The sequence below is a fragment of the Parambassis ranga genome, chromosome 9 (genome assembly GCF_900634625.1).
Source record: "Parambassis ranga chromosome 9, fParRan2.1, whole genome shotgun sequence".
In the NCBI taxonomy this organism is placed as follows: Eukaryota; Metazoa; Chordata; class Actinopteri; family Ambassidae; genus Parambassis; species Parambassis ranga.
The window spans coordinates 19,153,413-19,173,057 of record NC_041030.1 but is presented as its reverse complement, the minus strand read 5'-3'; the positions used below and the strand labels follow the sequence as shown (position 1 = coordinate 19,173,057).

The window sequence follows — 19,645 nt, the reverse complement described above, 5'->3', positions numbered from 1 at the left end:
TTCAAACATGCAGAAACAATGAGAGAAGTTGTGTGTGTCATTTGTCATCAGCTTGTTGTTGGCCTTGTGCTGAATTGTGAAATTATTGCCTCCTCTCCTCTAAAAAAACAAGCAACATTGGTTAAAATGTGCTTTCTATTCCTGGCAAAATAGTCATTGAGGGGCAACTGGAAAGACGTAACTACAAAAATGTACCTAGAGATTACATATATTATTGATTATTGTCTTCACGGTAACCTTTCTCTTTAGATGTCCTCATAAAGATTAAATTATCCAGTGCTGAACAAATGTCAGCATGTTTTTAGACTGTCCTAAGAGCATGTTAGCAAGACTATAATGTTCATAAACATATGTCTCCCTAGAAAGCAATGAATCACTCAAAGGGTATTTATGAAAGAGAGGGGGATGTGCATGGGTTGGTCAAGAATGAGATATTGATTCAAGGAGACTGTAGTCTCAATTTCATTTCAATTGGTTGTGGGAGTACAATGGTAGATAACTGAGACGCCAATAACAACAGTACACTGTGCAGACCGTTTAGGCAGAAGTCGAGGATGGAATATTGGCTCTGACTCAGAAAAGCCTGGTGAAAAAAAAAACTGGACCAAAGTGGACATTTAAACAAACTACAAGCACTCTAACATTTGACAGTCTTCCTCATTAAATCTTAAAAAAGACGTAAACTGTTGCCAATTTCACACTTCTTCTACTTTCTTGCTGAAGCAAGAGTCTGACCTCTACACCCAAGAGAGGATGCTCGTGAGGGAAAAGTTTGGCTCCTGCAAGCTGATAAAGAATGACAACTTCATGACAAGCGTTCTGTTGCTCACTGCTAATTGGGATCGACAATGTCACATTAATACAGAGGCCAACATCCCATGCTAATGAAGCAAAACTTCCTGAAATGAATGCACATTAAAATGACATTCTGACATATGCTAATCAGTTTTCAATAACATTTTAAACTAAACTCTGAAGCTAAAGAAATACTTGAAAAAATAAAGTTTGCCTATAACAAAGCAGCTCGTTGGTTATGAAGAATATTTTAAGTAATTTCATTTTAGGTGAGGCTTTGGTAGAGACCAGCATGCAGACAGTAATTACTTGGCACTGTACACTGAGTCATATTAGGTGAATGAGAAAGAGAGCCTGTCTATAACAGCTAATGTAACACAGATGTGTCAGAGGCTGCAGGGTGGCAGAGTGAATAAGGATACATTCAATCACAGGAGCAGGTGCAGCTACTTGTATCAGCCAATAACCACCATCTTAAAGAGTCCTTCACCTAAAACCTGATTCTAATTCTGTCTGGTATCTAACTGCAACTCTCGCTGGGGACACACTTCAACTAAGGGATCAATAAAGTGGTATCTCATCGCAAATTACCAGGCCACTTGAATCTCGACGTCCCTTCTCCCAGCATTCCTCTGGCCTTCTCCATTGATCTCCTTTTTGCTGCTTTTGATGAGGCGCAGCACTGGTTCAATCTCCTTTAGCAACTCATTGTTCTCCTCCACCCCGTTGAACAGGAGAGCTCCACGGCCCCCATCCCTCATCAGTAGGGGGTCCTGGCCCTGCATCCCTCCCCTCTGCAGGAGGGCCTGGGTGATGGACGGAGAGGACAGGTTCTCAATGGCTCGGAGTTGGGGCTCCTTGTTGACCTGCTGCCCGGGGCTGTACGCGCTGAGAGGGGACCAGTGCTCGTAAGACTTTGACGCCGGAAAGGTGGGGCGCGTGACCCTTACTGTGCGCTGGCGGCCATCTCCTGACAGGGTGGTCTCCAGGTGGGTGGTGAAGCCCTCTGGCCCACGAAGGATCAGCACTGCGTGGCTCTCAGGCAGCACATTCTTTAGTGTCTCCAGGGCACGTTCATAAGACAGGTCCACCAGGGGCTTGTTGTTGACAGCCAGCACAATGTCGCCCACCTGCACCAGGCCACACTCCTCTGCTGCTCCTCCTCGAATGAGGTCTGACACAATGACAGGTGGCTTGGACACCCTCTGCTTCACCAGAAAGCCCAGACCGCCAACCTTTCTCTTGAAAAGGCGCACAGAGATGATGTTGGGCTGCAGCTGGCACACTGTAGGCTCTGACTCCTGCATGGTGCCTGTGTGTGATTGCATGTGTTTGCGTGCGTGTCTATGCGTGTCCCCAGGGATGTTTCTGAAAAGCGACAGGAAAAAAAAGAAAAGGAGGAGGGGGAGGAGAAAAAAAAGTCTATTAGTTTTGTAGGAAATTACCTTGTTTACAGTGTGTTGATTTAACATCAGTCAAAGAGGGTATGTGACTCATTAAAGCTGAGTGTTTTTGAGAAGGTAATGTCACACAGATCATTAAGCCCTGTTGAGCTACACATGCAAAACACTGTCACGAACGTGAAAAAAACGCTATCCAGCTAATCAGACCTGCTCACACCTCTGTGATCCTCAGTATCTACATCACAGCATTGACACAAGCTAATGTTGTTTAAGGCAAATATTAAAAGTATAGACAGGTACGTCACACTTCATGCTGAGCCACTGTTTTCTCCAGTGGTGGAACAAGAACAAGCATCTATTAATAAATGGAGCTACTTCTGTCTTGCTTTAAATTTAACAGATATTAAATGAAGAAGAAGCAACATGGAACAAAAGAGAGAGCACAACTGTTAGTTAACAAGGCAGGAATAGCGATAAAATCATATAATTTACACAGTAATACATTCATGTGTTTGTTGGACTGCAGCATGTTTACATTAGATTCAGTCTCCTTTCCTCCGCCACTGGATTTCCTCATCAACAATGCTTTAGGTGTCACACTGGCCTTGAAATCTCAGACATATTCATGTTATGCTTAAACAGAACTGTTTGCAATACTGAGCATGCAAGTGGCTTAGAAGAGCAGACTTTGAATATTGCTGTAGGTGCGCTCAGAGTTAAGTGTCTTCTCTTATATGCTTGCACATGTCTTTGCATAATGACAACAGTAACAGTAACAAAAACACAGTGGACTCCAGCCAATCCTCCAGCTGCTTGTGCTGCTTAAGTCCTATTTCTCCACCCCACGCTTTATTGTCTCTGCACTTTAAATGAACTTTACCACACACACACACAAAAACCCACTCATGTCCCGTTTGCCAGTCAGTAAAGCGTTTTACTTTCGTTTGATGCAAAGCCACTACAAGGTGTTAGTTATTCTTTGAAATCGCTGCATCCTGGCCGCGTAGGTGGCGTCGCCTGGAATGTAAACACAAGTGGAGCTCGCCCTGTGCGCCTGTTTCAGCGCTGTACGCTGGCTGCCGGGCAGGCAGGCGGGCAGGCAGGCGGGCAGGCAGGCGGGCTGGCGGAGGCTGAGGCACGGTGCGCATAGCCGGAGCCGTTCAGCACCAAGGTCAGCGCTCCGCCTGCACATCAGCACCTGAACGCTGTCCGTCTCCACGCATCATTCCAGCGACAATTCAAAGAGGGTTTCACAGGTATCACTGTCTGTGAGGCTTGTCTTATTAAAAAAAAAAAGTCTTATAATTCAGCCAATCCATCATCACATCTATGATCTGCCTGTCACACCATTCACGGGGTCAGGGCTTCACTCCGTGGCGTTACAGGTGAAAGTGGCACTCTTTTTAATAAAAATTGGCTGAACTGCCCCGAGGCGCAGGAATAACTTATATAAGCGGCCCTTTAATCCCCACTCTTTGTAGCTGCACCCTACTAAGATGAGAAATTGCCAATAACGCGTGTAGAAATGGATGTAGAGATGTGCTCGGCATGTGCAAGTCCTTTTTAGGGACGGTGCGAAGATAACTGTCTTTAAATATTGACTCTGCAAAGCGAGCTACTTATTGGCACCACGTGGCAACTGATTGGCAAGAAATGGATGTTCCTTCAAGACAAATAAACACATTATTTATTCTTCAATTCGTGGATTTTCTTGCTGATGATTTGAAACACAGATGTCTGACTTCTGTGGCCTTTGTAGAAGCAACGTGCGTCAAAATAGTTTGGACAGCGTGATTGTTTTTGTGCGCACACATGAAGTTGCACTAAAATAAGTGGTTGTATAGGTTGCACTATTCCAACAGGTTATAGCCTCTCGTTAATGAGAACCTTATCAGCTCCAGCGTGCATAAACAATGCACGTACAGTAATGCATGATGTGGGAGTGATAATAAGCACCGAGCTGCATTTTTTCAATCAGATTAATAGGTTAATCCGGTCGTGCGTCAACCCAACAAACAGGTGAGCTTAGTTATTTCGGGTACTGACATCACACAGCATGCAACAACAGCAAAAAAGAAGCCAAACGGTCAAGTTTCACATCTACACCTTCACTGCGGCGGCACAAAAAACACAGGTTTCTGTATTTATGCACGAAAATGCCGCTCTTCACTGATTCTTGCGGTCAAAAGAAGTCTAAGCGCAGAACTGCGGAGCTGAGCTGAAGCCGAGAGAAGAACAAGATTTACAAAGAAATAAAACCCAATGTCGTGGTGAAATTCCTGTAAAACAGTGTTAACTTATAAAGAAGCTCAGTATAATTGATAATCATCTCTCATTTTTTTAAATTCCTTTTTGCACTGATCTCCTTATTGGCATGAATGCAATCGACAAAAAATGCACAAGATGTTCTCTCCGATCATGAATTTACTGTGTTGCCCATTTCTCTTAGCAACAAGTTCGCCTGACACTTTAACTGGAAACAAAAGCACCAAATAACGCTGCAAACTTCAGCATCTGCAGATTTTTTTCCTCCAAATAATAACTCACATTAGTTTAGAAATGCATCCTCAAAGCTCCTCGCCCTCACCCACCAGCGGAATGCGCAAAAACACACACACACACACAACACAGTGAATTAAAACAACAACTCACCCCTGAGAACGAGGTCGCTGTCACAACGACCTGCTGCAGTGAACTTGGGGTAAAACTCCTGCGCTCCTGCGTTTCCTTCTCAGCAGCGGCTGCACAGGTCTTGCATCCAAACAACGTCTCCAAGTGGCATCGGCGCGCTCTGCCTCTCTAGAGACGAGGCATGCTTCTTTCTGCCTCTCCGCGCGCACCGGGGCGCTTTATATATGGAAAGCCAACGGGAGACACTGTGACGAGATGGGAGAGAGCCGTGCGCGGGCATTTAAATGAACTGTAGGTGGGTTTAGTTATCTGGGCTATCGTCATCACTCAGCATGCGACAACAGTGCTCTTCTCGCATTTCCACACTCCCCTCTCTTGAGTCTGCGGTATAGGCCTTCAGAGGAAGAGGAAGAAGAAGAGGAGGCAAGGTGTGTCAGCGCCACAGTCTGCATGCAGACTTCCACTGTCATCTCCACGAACTTGCACTTAAGTCGGATTAATCAGGGGGAGCGGACATCTCTGCGTTGATCTGGGATGGGAATTTGACGCAAGGGTTTAAAAAAACAAAAGTCCACACTTGTTTGCTTTAAAGCTATTTTTGCACCAAAGTGGTTGTGCATCACTTAGAAGGATTATTTCTTTAAATTTTTTTGGAAAGGCAGAGCACAAATTGCCAGCAGTTAGATGAAAACAATCAGCCTCTATAGAAAATACAATAAAAACTGCAGAGGGGAAAAAAAAGTTAAATAAAAAATAAAAACCATGTTATAAAACGGGCCTTCTGTAAAATATTTATCGTTACAAGGTTGTTGGACTGTATTTGGTGTTCTCTTGTTAACAATTACATAACTGCAAGCTTCGCATAAGAAGACGAAGGTTTACTTTTTAATTTTTTTGTGTTTTTTTGGAGCAGTTCTCAGAAAGAACCAGTGGAGGATGAGACTACACGGCACAAAAAACAATGATTTCAAAAGGTCAACACCTCATTATTAAACCAGGGAGTAATTAAATGAAGAAATGAGAAATTTATGAGCAGTGCAGACTCATCTTCTCCTCAAAATAAAACCGCCGTTTCATATTTTACTCACGTCCAGCGGTGTGTGAGCCACTCTCACTGCGTCTACTGTCAAACAGGTGTAGTATCTTTCTCTACCGAAGGGGTCGCTATTGTTTCTGCTAGCTTAAACAGACTTTCTGTTTATAGCCTAAAAAACGAGGCTTGTCGATGTAGCAAGATGGCGCCGTCCACAAACAACTTGGTCAAAGTTGTATCTCTCCTTTGTCGCGCTGTCTGCTAAAGAAAAAGAACGATTTATTTCACTGAGAAAACACGCAAGGATGGACTGGCCGAATAGAGTTTGTGTTTTAGTCGTTAGCCTAGCACAGGCGTGCCCCGGTCTCTCACATGGCTTCCTCGCTCAACAATTACCCCGGCCTCCCTACGTCTGCGACAGCGGGGTGATAAAGCCCGGCTCCCCGCAACAAACACACACCCTGCAGCGTATCCAGCATCGTACTATATTGTCGTTGGATAGTTTCTACACTATACATAAACACCTGCAGCTCCGATACTTCTTCTTCATCTGTTGTTGGAGTTACGGTGGCAGACACCATATTGGCTCCATAGACCACCTGGTGGTACAAAGTGGCATTACATGAGGGGGCCAGCTAGCTGGTTAACATGAAAACTTCAGAAACACAGCAGTCTACATAGAAGTCTGACACATAACAACACAGATGTCACTCATTTAAAGTTTTATTAAATTAAATGTATTTAAAATCACACTTTCACATACATTTTCTGTGCAGATTGTATCATGAGGCTCCACGGATGACACTTACATAATTTTACAAATATGATTTATTTTTTAAAAAAAATGGTATAAGACGACGGTTCACATTATTCCAAGAACATCAGCTGAACTAAATGCACTTTTTCATTTGCTTTCCACTTATTTTTCCACATACTTTGCAAAATAATACAGTTTTAAGTTAGGATAAAACAGGTGTTCACAGGTGGTGACGTTGCAGAACAACACGTAGGTCACACTCACTCTTGACGTAATCGCCAAGAATATACTTATATTTGTTTTAACACTCAAGCACTGTTTCAACCCCACTTGGTTTCATAGTGATAAATAATGATGTCACTCCAGCCCTGCTTCCCTGCATGTGCTAAGTGATTTTTTGTTTTGTTTTGTTTTTTTTGCAGGATTTCTTAAGGTTCTCCCAAGAATAGAAGAAAATAATTACCTCCATTTATCATAACTGGCCTGAAAGACAAATGAGAGGGGTCCTCCTCTTTGTATTTTCGCTGTTATTGTTCTTTCAGATGACACACAGACATTTAGGTGCAGTGTACGTGAGCCTTCAGGAATTACCCGGTGTTCTGCCTCTGCATTACAGCACGTGCTGATCCTCATCAAAGTCTAAAAAAATGTAATCACTGGGCTATTACTGGCTATTATACCCCCCCCCCCCCAATAATCACTGGGCTGCACAAAAAAGTGGACTTCTCAGTCTGAAGCAGTACTGTAGCCCCAATTCATGATGTTCTCTCCATAGCGCTGCATGTTCTTTCTGAACACTTGAACCTTGGCTTTACTAGTCCATAAAACATTTTTCCAGCTGTGTTGTGGCATACCAAACACTTCCTCTCGGATGTTCTGCAAGAGAAGGTTTATGTGTTTCTCCGGTAAAGTTGCTTTTGAGTAATTTGAGCAAAGACACATTTCATTTCTTTTTCAGCAGCTCAGTTTCTGTTTCTGGATGTTCTCCTCAGGGTGCTAATGCCACTGCAGCCTCAGCCTGCCTCCTCTGCATTTGTTTGGCTGATTATTCAACCAACAGGTGACAAATTTGTTTATGTTTTGAACCCATATCCAGATGTAAATTCTGCTGTTTGGAAATGTGTCCTACACTACATCAAATATGTGACATGAGGTTGAAAACTGACCTGAATGATGCACCAACATTCCATTCTATTAAATTATTCACAACTGTAAGCATAAAACTGAAGAGTTCACTACACATAGCTTTTTTTTGCACAAATTAATTTATTTAGCTGCACAGTAAGATGTAAAACAACTTCCAGCTGTGCATGCCTATTCATTCATGCTCAACGAGATGAGACTGGCCTTTGCCTTACAGCAGCTATCAATAGATGAGGCGACACGCAGACTGAACGGAGTGCAGTTCCTGGATGTCTCACACACACACAAACACACACACACACCATCCAGCACGGTGGGTTTAATGAAACAAAAAGGAGATATCTATGAATCCACTTTAAGGGTGTATCTTTAGAAACAGACCGTCACGCACACACTCAAACACACACACCCACATTCCGTGGTCGGCCATGTCATTATGTCAATCACTTCCTGCTTGAGTGGTACCATCTGCCCTCTCATAAAGCCACACACCATGTGGAGCACTGTGCAAAGCCTCTGCTTAGCCCTGTTACGTCGCACATTGCCCAGAGTTAAGACTCCCTGGTCAAAATGACATTTGTTTCTTTTTATACATGCCTCTCTCTTCCTGTTTGTCCTCACACCCTTAGCCTTTTTAGTCACAAGAAGGGACTGAAATAGAGATTTATATTCCATGCATGTGTGTGGCTATGTTTTCGTGGCTATTTTTATGCCTGTATAATGATGACTTCCTCCACACATGTAATACAGAACAACCATAATTCACATCTCTCAGATTTCAATAGAGTCTTTTCCTCGATTCTCTCAGCTTGTTGAACCAACTAGATTGAAAAATTATACAGCTGTGCATTCAGCCCCTGAGCTGATGAGCTCATTCTATACAATTCATTTAGAAGGAGGTTCCCGCACTGCAGACGTGCATGTATTTTTTCAACGTAAATCATTTCAAGATAGATGCAGAAAATGATGGTAGATGTGTGTCTTGTGCTCTGTTAATGAATATAGTGTTTTTCTTTGTTTCTGCATGTTAATGGATCCATCTAATCAATAAATGCAAATAAAAACAAATGAGTTTCAGTCAATAAAAGCACTGTTTTTAATTTTAATCACATTTTGTAGCGTTAGTTGATAACAGTAAACAAATGATTATACTAGACTAGAACTTTTAGGACCATACAGGCTGACGAACCTGCTGAGAAACTGTTGTTATTAAAGAACCAGTCACTCATGGGTTTCTGGGGAGCGGTTTTGAGTCTCTGTGGGATGCTCAGACCAGCATCACAGTCTGCCTAAACTCCAAATACAGGCAAAGAGGTGGAGCATGAGTGGTGCTGATGTGTGTGGGCATAACTATGTGTAATTTTAAGCCCTAAAATCAGTGAATTTGAAAAGAAACCACCTTCATACAGTCACAAAAGCAGAAACTTATCATCAGAGACCAAAACGGCTTTTGTACCAGGTGGTAAACATGTTTATTTCCACTGTAAAACTGGCCATTTTAACAAGAGAGTCTTTGGGAATTGACCGCTTTTGGAGCCGGCCCCTAGAGGCTGCAGCTAGTTTACACTGGGACTTTTAAAAGTCTTCAAGTTTACTAATTATCAGTGATGATAAAACATTAGATTATTTATTTTGATTTATTTAAACATCCTGGGCACATTATTCATCAGCTAACTGTCATCAGCTTTTAGGGTAATCAATAACTTCAGATGTGACACTTGAACTCAACAATGGATGGATTAGAATGGAGGGGGTGATTAAGGGTTCAAAGGTCACTGTGACCTTACATATGTTACATGTTCAAATGTTGAGACAAGAAAACTCTTTCAATTTCTTAAGTCTTTACAACTAAGATAAACTTGTAATTTACAGTAAAGGTTTCATACTACTGTACACTATTTGGGTCCACTGTGAACAAAATAAGTACTTATACCTGAATATGTCACTGCTCCGAACCTCCAGAGAAACCACTTACAGTCGTGCTTCCCTGTGTTTCTAATGCTTTGGAACGTTGTATTGATTTTTTTGTCATTTTCTCTCAGTTTATCTTTTGCCTTCCCAACCTCGTGAAGCACAACAACAACAACAACAACAACAACAACAACCCCAGAGAGGTTTAGATGACAATTTGCAGACTTTATAGGTTTAAACAGGAACATCTGCCACTAAAGACCATTTTGTGTCTGTCAGTTTGAGATGTAAGATTCCCTTTCAGCTTGTAAATTCAAGTTTTATTCGATTTTTTCCAGACTATACATACTATATAATTTTGTCTTTTTTTCTTTTCTTTTTGTTGCTTGAGGCAGATGTACGTCTCTCTTTCTCTATACTTCGGTCTTGGGGCTTCTGTGTGTACAATTATATTACAAACTCAAGAGACTGAAGGAACAGATGGTCTGTTTAATGTTATCTGCTTTTAACCAAAACATACTGCAGGGTGTGACCAGGAATAGCTCAAAGAGTGTGGTCATGTGTCCCAGTGCTACCAGCAATCTGTCAATGAATAATAATAATAAAAAAAATAGCTAGTCCATTTTAAAATTGTGAACACAGGCTTATGAAATCATAGGAAATGATGAATATAAGGAAGTATTTTAGAAACAAAATGAGCCAAATTACAATAATTTCTTACATGTTGTGCTTCAGTTTCATGCAGAACACTTGAATCTGTGCTTTTGTTCATGTTTCCATGGTGAACATGTGGAAAAAAAGTGTATTATGCGTAGGTTGCTTTATGACAGAATAAAACCAAAACAAAACCATGAAATAAGCTCAGTTTGATAAGTGGTAAGAAATGTTCTTGATATGAAATGCAACCAAACAAACTAAAGTCCAGAATCAGTGGGGAAATTGGCAAAGCGCTGTGCTTCCGCTGCAGTAAACAAAGCTTTCACAGAGACCATTGTGCAGGGAAATAACTCTTTTTAAGAGTTCCATTTCTTAAAATGAAGTCATCCTAGAAGCCACCGTCCTCCCTGAAAATCACACTTTTTCCATGACAATGGAGCACCTGATTAAGTGATCTTTCCCGTGTCATACAAGAAATACAATTTTAGTCAAACAGGTGAAGCAGGCAAGGGTGAAGGCTTTCTAAAGCCCTGTGCTTGATGCTCAGAAACTGCTGTCTTTGCTGCTTGTGTAGCAGTGCTGAGACGCTAGTAATGAAGTGGGGCAGTGCAGGCAGAATGGTGATAAAAAAATGAGAGGATCTGGATGTATGTGAGACAAGGACAGGGGTTTCCTACTGGCAGCGATGCAAAGAGTTCCCTTTGATGTGATCCACAATGTAAAATCAGTGCTGATCCCCACCACCCCCCACCCTCATAGCTGCGGGTGGGTCTGTGAAAGATCAGTGGGCCAGAGTGAGGCAGGAACTCCGCCGGGAGATTTCATGCAAAATCTCTCACTTGAAAAGAAAACACCCACTCTTTGTTGGCAGTGAGATCGTCTCGTAACCAACAAATTGAGCACAGCTAAAAGGGTCAGCGCTGCCGAGCCAAAGACAGAGGGCCTGAAAAGAGCTGAGGGGCGAAGCCACACATGGAAATGTGCACTTTGTCAAGGTCATCGGGCAAAATCATTACAGTTTCCACTTTCTTTCTTGATTTTCAGCTCCATAACAGACTGTCGAGGACGATAACAGAAGCTTATGGTGGCAGCCCCATAATGCTTGTGGGTGGTATGCAAAGGCTTACAGCGTTTCTGAAGTGAAGTCTTTCATCCAAACCATGTCGCATTTTACTGTACTCCCCCTGACATCCACCCAAAACTCTAGAAATGTTTTTTTTTCACATTTGCTGCCAGTATTATTATGTATAATTGTATCATATTTCTGCACAAAAAGGGGTGCACAGAGTGAGCACTCACTCTCCACATCTTTGCCTGTGTTTGGCTTACCCAGGAGTACTACCAATATGGTGACCACTGGAGCCTCCCAACCTGTCCAGGGTGTATCCCGCCTCTCACCCGAAGTTAGCTGGGATAGGCTCCAGCCCCACATCTCTCTGCACTCCAGGACGAAGCGGGTTAATAGATGATGGATGGAGCCTCCCATTGGGACTCAAATCATTCATCTATCTATTTTCTTAATGGCTTTGTCCTGTTCTACAGGGTCACAGGGTGGATGGAGCCTATCCCAGAGACGGGTGGGGCACACCCTTGGAAAGATCACCAATTTATCACAGCGCTAAGAGGGAGACGAAAAACCAGCCACACCACTCACACCTTTTACAGTCTTACAAGTTACAAGTCTACAAGCAAAGAGAAGCCACATATGAAACTAAGGAGACCAAGACAGGAAGTAAAACACACAGGAAGGAGTGTACAGGAAGAAGCCGACACCAGAAGCACAAGAAAAGACCTTTTCAAAATAAAACTGGAAAAACCTATGTATATTGTTCATTATGGCTGATCTCAACAAATGAGCTGTGAATGAGTCTCTAAACATGACTAAACTGTCAGTATAACAGCTGCAACATTACAATAAATCAGAAACATAACATGAGTCCTTGCATGGGACACACCCGAGCCAGGTATGAGGCCTGAGACCCAGGCAGCCATTTGCACATTAAAAAAAAAACATTTCCTCCACAACCTTCCAAAGAAACGTGTGAAGGAGCCTTTGTAGTGCTTATTAGCCTCCTTCAAAGCATTCCTCTACAAATTCAAAGCAATAGTCTGAGCAAGAACTGTGAAATTAAAAATCTCTGATGTAAATGCAGGAAGGAAAGCTTTTACTGCGCCCCCCCCCCCCCTCCCTGATGATAAAGGTGCTTGTCTGGCTTCCTTCAAATCATCCTCAAGCACAACAAGCACAATATGGCCAGATACATTACTGTCCACACAACACTGTTTTGACCTATTAGAGGTTTACTACATAAACTGCATCAGGGGTCGAAATTTTCTTTCCAAAATTCCAGCCGAGCACAATAATAGGCTCCATAGGAGTGGCAAACAATTTAAAATTCATAATCTTAAGTACGAGGATGAGCCAGCGGTGCTATTGATCTCTGGAACTTTAAATTAGTTTTGTGAAACGTCTTCCAAAAAGCATGAATTCTGTTTTGTGTCTCAAACAATTGATAGCAAACAAACATAATGGCTCCTGTACGTGTGTGAACATGTTGGGGAAACAACAACAACAACATTTGATTTATTTTTGAGCCAGTTATTATGTGAATGTCTGATATTATCATTACTTTCTGACTCCTATTTCTTTCTGGCATGACTTTTATATTCTTACCATATCCTGGTGCTTGAAGAAGGCTCTCAGCCATGGCCCATATTTCTGTCTTAATGTAGACGATTATATTTAAAGGCTGCTTTTATGTGCCTCTGTGTATTTTAGCATGTGCTATTTCCCGATGTAGAAAGGTCAACGTTGTTATTAGCCATGAGGAAGATCTGTGTGTTGTAGAACCAAAGCCTTTTCCATTGTTTTCATGTGCCTCCTTTACCTACACACTATCTTTATTATTGATTTAGATCATCTTCTTCTTCCTTTCAGCTGTTCCCTTTAGGGTCGCCACAGCGGATCACCCATTTCCGTTTAACTCCACCCTCTGCATCCACCTAACTATCTTCATGTCCTCACTATTGAATTAGATACAGTGCTTTATATGAGATTTCAAGAAAAGTGGTTTTTAAAGCCGGATCCTACGACTTGTAGTCCTGCTGGTTTCCGCTCGAGCCGTCTCGGCGGGGACTCGTGTATACACAAGGTGAACAGAAGGTGAATCCAAATAACTGCAATTTACTGTAATTAACTGTAATTAAGTGTGTGGTAGGATAGAAAACCGGCATTAATCAGGGGGATTGGATCGGAGCCGCTGGTTCCACTCTTTGAATTCCAGCAACAATGGCGCAGCTAATCCAAAACAAAGGAAAACACGTTCGAAATGCTGTCACAGGATTTTGTTGTACTGCTGTGCTAATCTGAGGACATGTCCATATTGTTGCCCCTTAATTTTTGCACACAGAGACAAAAGGTCAAGCACAGAAACAGAGATATAACCAGGAAGTGTTTAGACTTTTATACACACTATCTACTTTACACTTCTTTATCCAATCAGAAATAAAAGCACAGATGAAAGCTTTGGGTTTAGAAATAATTTGCACCTGTTTCGCCATAAAAATCATTGGAGCCATCAGCATCGGTGGTCTGGGAGCAAATGGTTGTTTAGTTGTTAATGTCAATATTAAGTTGGGAGTCCGCACAGACAGGGAGGTAGTTTCAGCTTTTTCTTTATGTCCACTGATTTGCATTCCTCCTCTGAAGTCTGAAATTACTGATTGTATCCAACAGGGAGGCTCATGGGCCAAAACACACCTCCAGCTGGCACAGTTTGTAGTGGTGTGATTGCCACGTTCCTTTCAGGGTCCCTGTTTCTGACCGAGGTGAACTAGCTGTGATCCGTATGAAACCCGCAAACATTTGATTAAAGAGTTACTGGAGGGATTGAACTGATGACGATAAGGGTGAAGTTTTGGACTTTTTGCATGCTTTGATGGGCTTTTATTGTCCTTCATCTCCCAAACAGTGGTTTCAGGAGTCAATAGGAGTCCACCGCTTCTATCATTTAGAACTGCTAGCATGATGGAAAAGTACCTTTCCCCAAGCTGCTACAATAATATTTGTTGTAGAAAAACACACCTTTGGCTAAAGGTAATGTGAATATTTGTTAATAATTTGACACAGCAATTAAAGGCTCACTAAAATATATTTACTAAAGCAAAACACACATTCAAGTGAGACAAGTTGTCACACGATCGGATGCTACAGCTTAGCTGTGCTGAAAAACAGAAAAAGGTACATCTTTAACTTGCCTTTGCACATACGTTTGCATGTTGTTTTCAAGGTAGCGCCAAAGGCAAAAATTCTGCATGTTGACACCTGGAAAAATTGGTTCAACCTGCCAGGAACAGGTTAAATAAGGGGCACAAAAAGAGCTGTAGCTAACTCCCCACCTTGTTTTTAATGCCTAACATTTAATTTAAAGGTAGGGTAGGAGATTTTAAAACTCAGTGGGAGTCAGCCAGATTTGGAAAGTAAACACACGGCCCTTTCTCTCGGAGCTCACCCCGAAGCAACGCCTCCCAATCACATGGACGCGCATTACCTGAAGACGAGCTGCGGTCTGTGACTTCGGCCATCATGCACGTACCTCTCTGGTGCGCACAGAGCAGGAAGAGAGTGACAACCAGCCAATACTCCGCGCAGGGTCCACCCGGGGGATTGGCTGATGTTTTAGCGTTTTATAGCTTCCACAGATGATTAATATTCTTCGTTTTAATGCGAAATTGCCGAACTAATCGGGTGCTATCGGATTGTAAAGAGAAGTTATACTAATTTAACAAAAAGTGCATTAGAATGAAATCTCCTACCTACCTTTAAGCCAAATTAATTAGGGCCCGAGCACCGAATGGTGCAAGAGCCCTATTGAAACCCTTAGGATTATTAGGGCCCGAGCACCGAATGGTGCAAGAGCCCTATTGAAACCCTTAGGATTTATTAGGGCCCGAGCACCGAATGGTGCAAGAGCCCTATTGAAACCCTTAGGATTATTATTTTTTTTTTTTCCCCCTCCGAGATCGCATTTTTGGAGGCCTTAACATGCCCAAAAACTCACCAAACTTGGTAGAAAAATTCATTCGCCCGAAAAATTTTGAAATTTGCTGACTTTTGAAATGCACATATAAAAATGGCTCTATAGCGCCCCCAACGCGTAGCCCCTCTGGCCGGTTTGACAACGATTATGAAAATGGCACAATATGTATCACCTCAAGACGCACAAAAAAGTCTCTTGACCCCCCCTCCAAACCCAACAGGAAGTCCGCCATTTGAAGGTTTGTGGCCATTTTTGGCGATGTGTGACCCTGCTGCCAAACTTTTCACGCCTCGCATACTTCAACGGATTGAGCTGAAATTCGCCGTGTCCACTCAGGACACCATAGGGAATAGACGCATTCCAAAACTCTTACAAAAGTCTGACGGTGTGGCCGGGGCGTGGCCTCAAAGTTTGACCATTTCTGAGGACACAGAAAGTCTCTATAACTTCTTCGTTTCTGTCCGATCTGTACGAAATGTCACATGTATGATCAGAGTCTGACCCTAAACACATCTATACAACAATATTGAGGCTTTGACAGAGCGCCACCTACTGGCTACACAAAATGTTGTGTTTTCATAGGTTTTTCTGCCTGCCCCCCTGGCCTGTTTTGAGTAGGATCATGAAAATTGGTACACATGTGTGTCCCCAAGATGCACAAAAAAGTCTCTTGGACCCCCCTCCAAACCCAACAGGAAGTCCGCAATTTTGAAATTTCTGTTAATTTTTGGCGATTTGTGACCCTCCTACAAAACTTTTCACGCCTCGCATACTTCATCCAAATGAGCTAAAACTCACTGTGTCCACTCAGGACACCATAGGGAATAGACGCATTCAAAAACTCTTACAAAAGTCTGACGGTGTGGCGGGGGCGTGGCCTCAAAGTTGACCATTCGCCATTACAAAGGAACTCACTGTATTTTTTGCCCTAATGCGTAGCCCCGCTGGCCAGTTTGACACAGGATCATGAGAATTAGCACACATGTGTATCACCCAAGACGCACAAAAAAGTCTCTTGGACCCCCCCTCCAAACCCAACAGGAAGTCCGCCATTTTGACTTTTGTGGCAATTGTTTGCCTATTTTTGACCCTGCTTCAAAACTTTTCACGCCTCACATACTTCATGCGATTGAGCTGAAATTCACTGTGTCTACTCAGGACACCATAGGGAATAGATGCATTCCAAAACTCTTTCAAAAGTATTACCGTGTGGCGGGGGAGTGGCCTCAAAGTTGACCGTTCGCCATTACAAAGGAACTCGCTCTATTCTATGTAGTACTACCCATATACTTCATGCAATGTGGACAAAATCTTACAGTACTGCTATGGACCCGAGTCTGAACAAATATATATGCTAATGGGATGATACGGTCATAGCGCCACCTACTGGTAGCAGGAAAGTTTGGTTGTAAACATGTGTTTGTTGTATATCCGTGGAAATGAGAGGAGGAGAGCATAGGACAGGAGAGTATAAGAGACGAGAGCATAGGAGAGAAGACTGCGATGACCCGCGGATCGCAAGGTGCGCGAGGGCCCGCAATGCTGCTTGCAGCTTTAATTAGGGCCCGAGCACCGAATGGTGCAAGAGCCCTATTGAAACCCTTAGGATTATTATTTTTTTTCCTTCCCCCCCTAAGATCGCATTTTTGGGGGCCTTAACATGCCCAAAACTCACCAAACTTGGTAGAAAAATTCATTCGCCCGAAAAATTTTGAAATTTGCTGACTTTTGAAATGCACATATAAAAATGGCTCTATAGCGCCCCCAACGCGTAGCCCCTCTGGCCGGTTTGACACAGGATTATGAAAATTGGCACACATATGTATCACCTCAAGACGCACAAAAAAGTCTCTTGGCCCCCCCTCCAAACCCAACAGGAAGTCCGCCATTTGAAGGTTTGTGGCCATTTTTGGCGATGTGTGACCCTGCTGCCAAACTTTTCACGCCTCGCATACGTCATCGGATTGAGCTGAAAGTCGCCGTGTCCACTCAGGACACCATAGGGAATAGACGCATTCCAAACTCTTACAAAAGTCTGACGGTGTGGCCGGGGCGTGGCCTCAAAGTTTGACCATTTCAGAGGAAACAGGAAGTCGCTATAACTTCTTCGTTTTCTGTCCGATCTGTACGAAATGTCACATGTATGATCAGAGTCTGACCCTAAACACATCTATACAACAATATTGAGGCTTTGACAGAGCGCCACCTACTGGCTACACAAAATGTTGTGTTTTCATAGGTTTTCTGCCTGCCCCTGTGGCCTGTTTTGAGTAGGGTCACGAAAATTGGCACACGTGTGTATCACCCAAGATGCACAAAAAGTCTCTTGGACACCCCTCCAAACCCAACAGGAAGTCCACCATTTTGAAATTTCTGTTAATTTTTGGCGATTTGTGACCTGCTGCAAAACTTTTCACGCCTCGCATACTTCATCCAATCAAGCTGAAAATCACTGTGTCCACTCAGGACACCATAGGGAATAGACGCATTCCAAAACTCTTACAAAAGTCTGAAGGTGTGGTGGGGGCGTGGCCTCAAAGTTGACCATTCGCCATTACAAATGAACTCCCTGTATTCTTGCCCTAACGCATAGCCCGCTTACCAGTTTGACACAGGATCATGAAAATTAGCACACATGTGTATCACCCCAAGACGCACAAAAAAGTCTCTTGGACCCCCGCTCCAAACCCAACAGGAAGTCCGCCATTTTGACTTTTGTGGCCATTTTTTGCCTATTTGTGACCCTGCTTCAAAACTTTTCACGCCTCACATACTTCATGCAATTGAGCTGAAATTCACTGTGTCCACTCAGGACACCACAGGGAATAGACGCATTCCAAAACTCTTTCAAAAGTATTACCATGTGGTGGGGGAGTGGCCTCAAAGTTGACCATTCGCCATTACAAGGAACTCGTGTTTTATGCAGTACTACCCATGTACTTTATGCAATGTGGACAAAATCTTACAGTACTGCTATGGACCCGAGTCTGAACAAATATATATGCTACTAGGATGATACGGTCATAGCGCCACCTACTGGTAGCAGGAAAGTTTGGTTGTAAACATGTGTTTGTTGTATATCTGTGGAAATGAGAGGAGGAGAGCATAGGACAGGAGAGTATAGGAGACGAGAGCATAGGAGAGGAGACTGCGATGACCCCGCGGATCGCAAGGTGCGCGAGGGCCCGCAATGCTGCTTGCAGCTTTAATTTTTTTTTTTTTTTTTTTTTTTTTTTTTTTCCCTCCGAGATCGCATTTTTGGAGGCCTTAACATGCCCAAAAACTCACCAAACTTGGTAGAAAAATTCATTCGCTCGAAAAATTTTGAAATTTGCTGACTTTTGAAATGCACATATAAAAATGGCTCTATAGCGCCCCCAACGCGTAGCCCCTCTGGCCGGTTTGACACAGGATTATGAAAATTGGCACACATATGTATCACCTCAAGACGCACAAAAAAGTCTTGGACCCCCCCTCCAAACCCAACAGGAAGTCCGCCATTTGAAGGTTTGTGGCCATTTTTGGCGATGTGTGACCCTGCTGCCAAACTTTTCACGCTCGCATACTTCAACGGATTGAGCTGAAATTCGCCGTGTCCACTCAGGACACCATAGGGAATAGACGCATTCCAAAACTCTTACAAAAGTCTTACGGTGTGGCCGGGGCGTGGCCTCAAAGTTTGACCATTTCTGAGGACACAGAAAGTCTCTATAACTTCTTCGTTTTCTGTCCGATCTGTACGAAATGTCACATGTATGATCAGAGTCTGACCCTAAACACATCTATACAACAATATTGAGGCTTTGACAGAGCGCCACCTACTGGCTACACAAAATGTTGTGTTTTCATAGGTTTTTCTGCCTCCCCCTGGCCTGTTTTGAGTAGGGTCATGAAAATTGGTACACATGTGTATCACCCCAAGATGCACAAAAAAGTCTCTTGGACCCCCCCTCCAAACCCAACAGGAAGTCCGCAATTTTGAAATTTCTGTTAATTTTTGGCGATTTGTGACCCTCCTACAAAACTTTCACGCCTCGCATACTTCCTCCAAATGAGCTAAAACTCACTGTGTCCACTCAGGACACCATAGGGAATAGACGCATTCAAAAACTCTTACAAAAGTCTGACGGTGGGCGGGGGCGTGGCCTCAAACTTGACCATTCGCCATTACAAAGGAACTCACTGTATTTATTGCCCTAATGCGTAGCCCCGCTGCCAGTTTGACACAGGATCATGAGAATTAGCACACTGTGTATCACCCCAAGACGCACAAAAA

The 19,645-nt window shown here is 43.1% G+C and overlaps 1 protein-coding gene across 1 annotated transcript in view; it reads right to left on the bottom strand.

Annotated features, from left to right (window-relative positions):
- Positions 1 to 4,996, bottom strand: part of LOC114440880 (nitric oxide synthase, brain-like) — a 31,344-nt gene extending 26,348 nt beyond the window's left edge. The window contains exons 1-2 of the mRNA XM_028413485.1: positions 4,851 to 4,996; positions 1,387 to 2,163 (exon numbers count right to left, since the gene is read on the bottom strand). Of these exons, the coding sequence (XP_028269286.1) occupies positions 1,387 to 2,123 (737 nt within the window). The 5' untranslated portion in view covers positions 2,124 to 2,163; positions 4,851 to 4,996. The remainder of the gene's footprint in view (positions 1 to 1,386; positions 2,164 to 4,850) is intronic.
- Between the last annotated feature and the right edge of the window lie 14,649 nt (positions 4,997 to 19,645).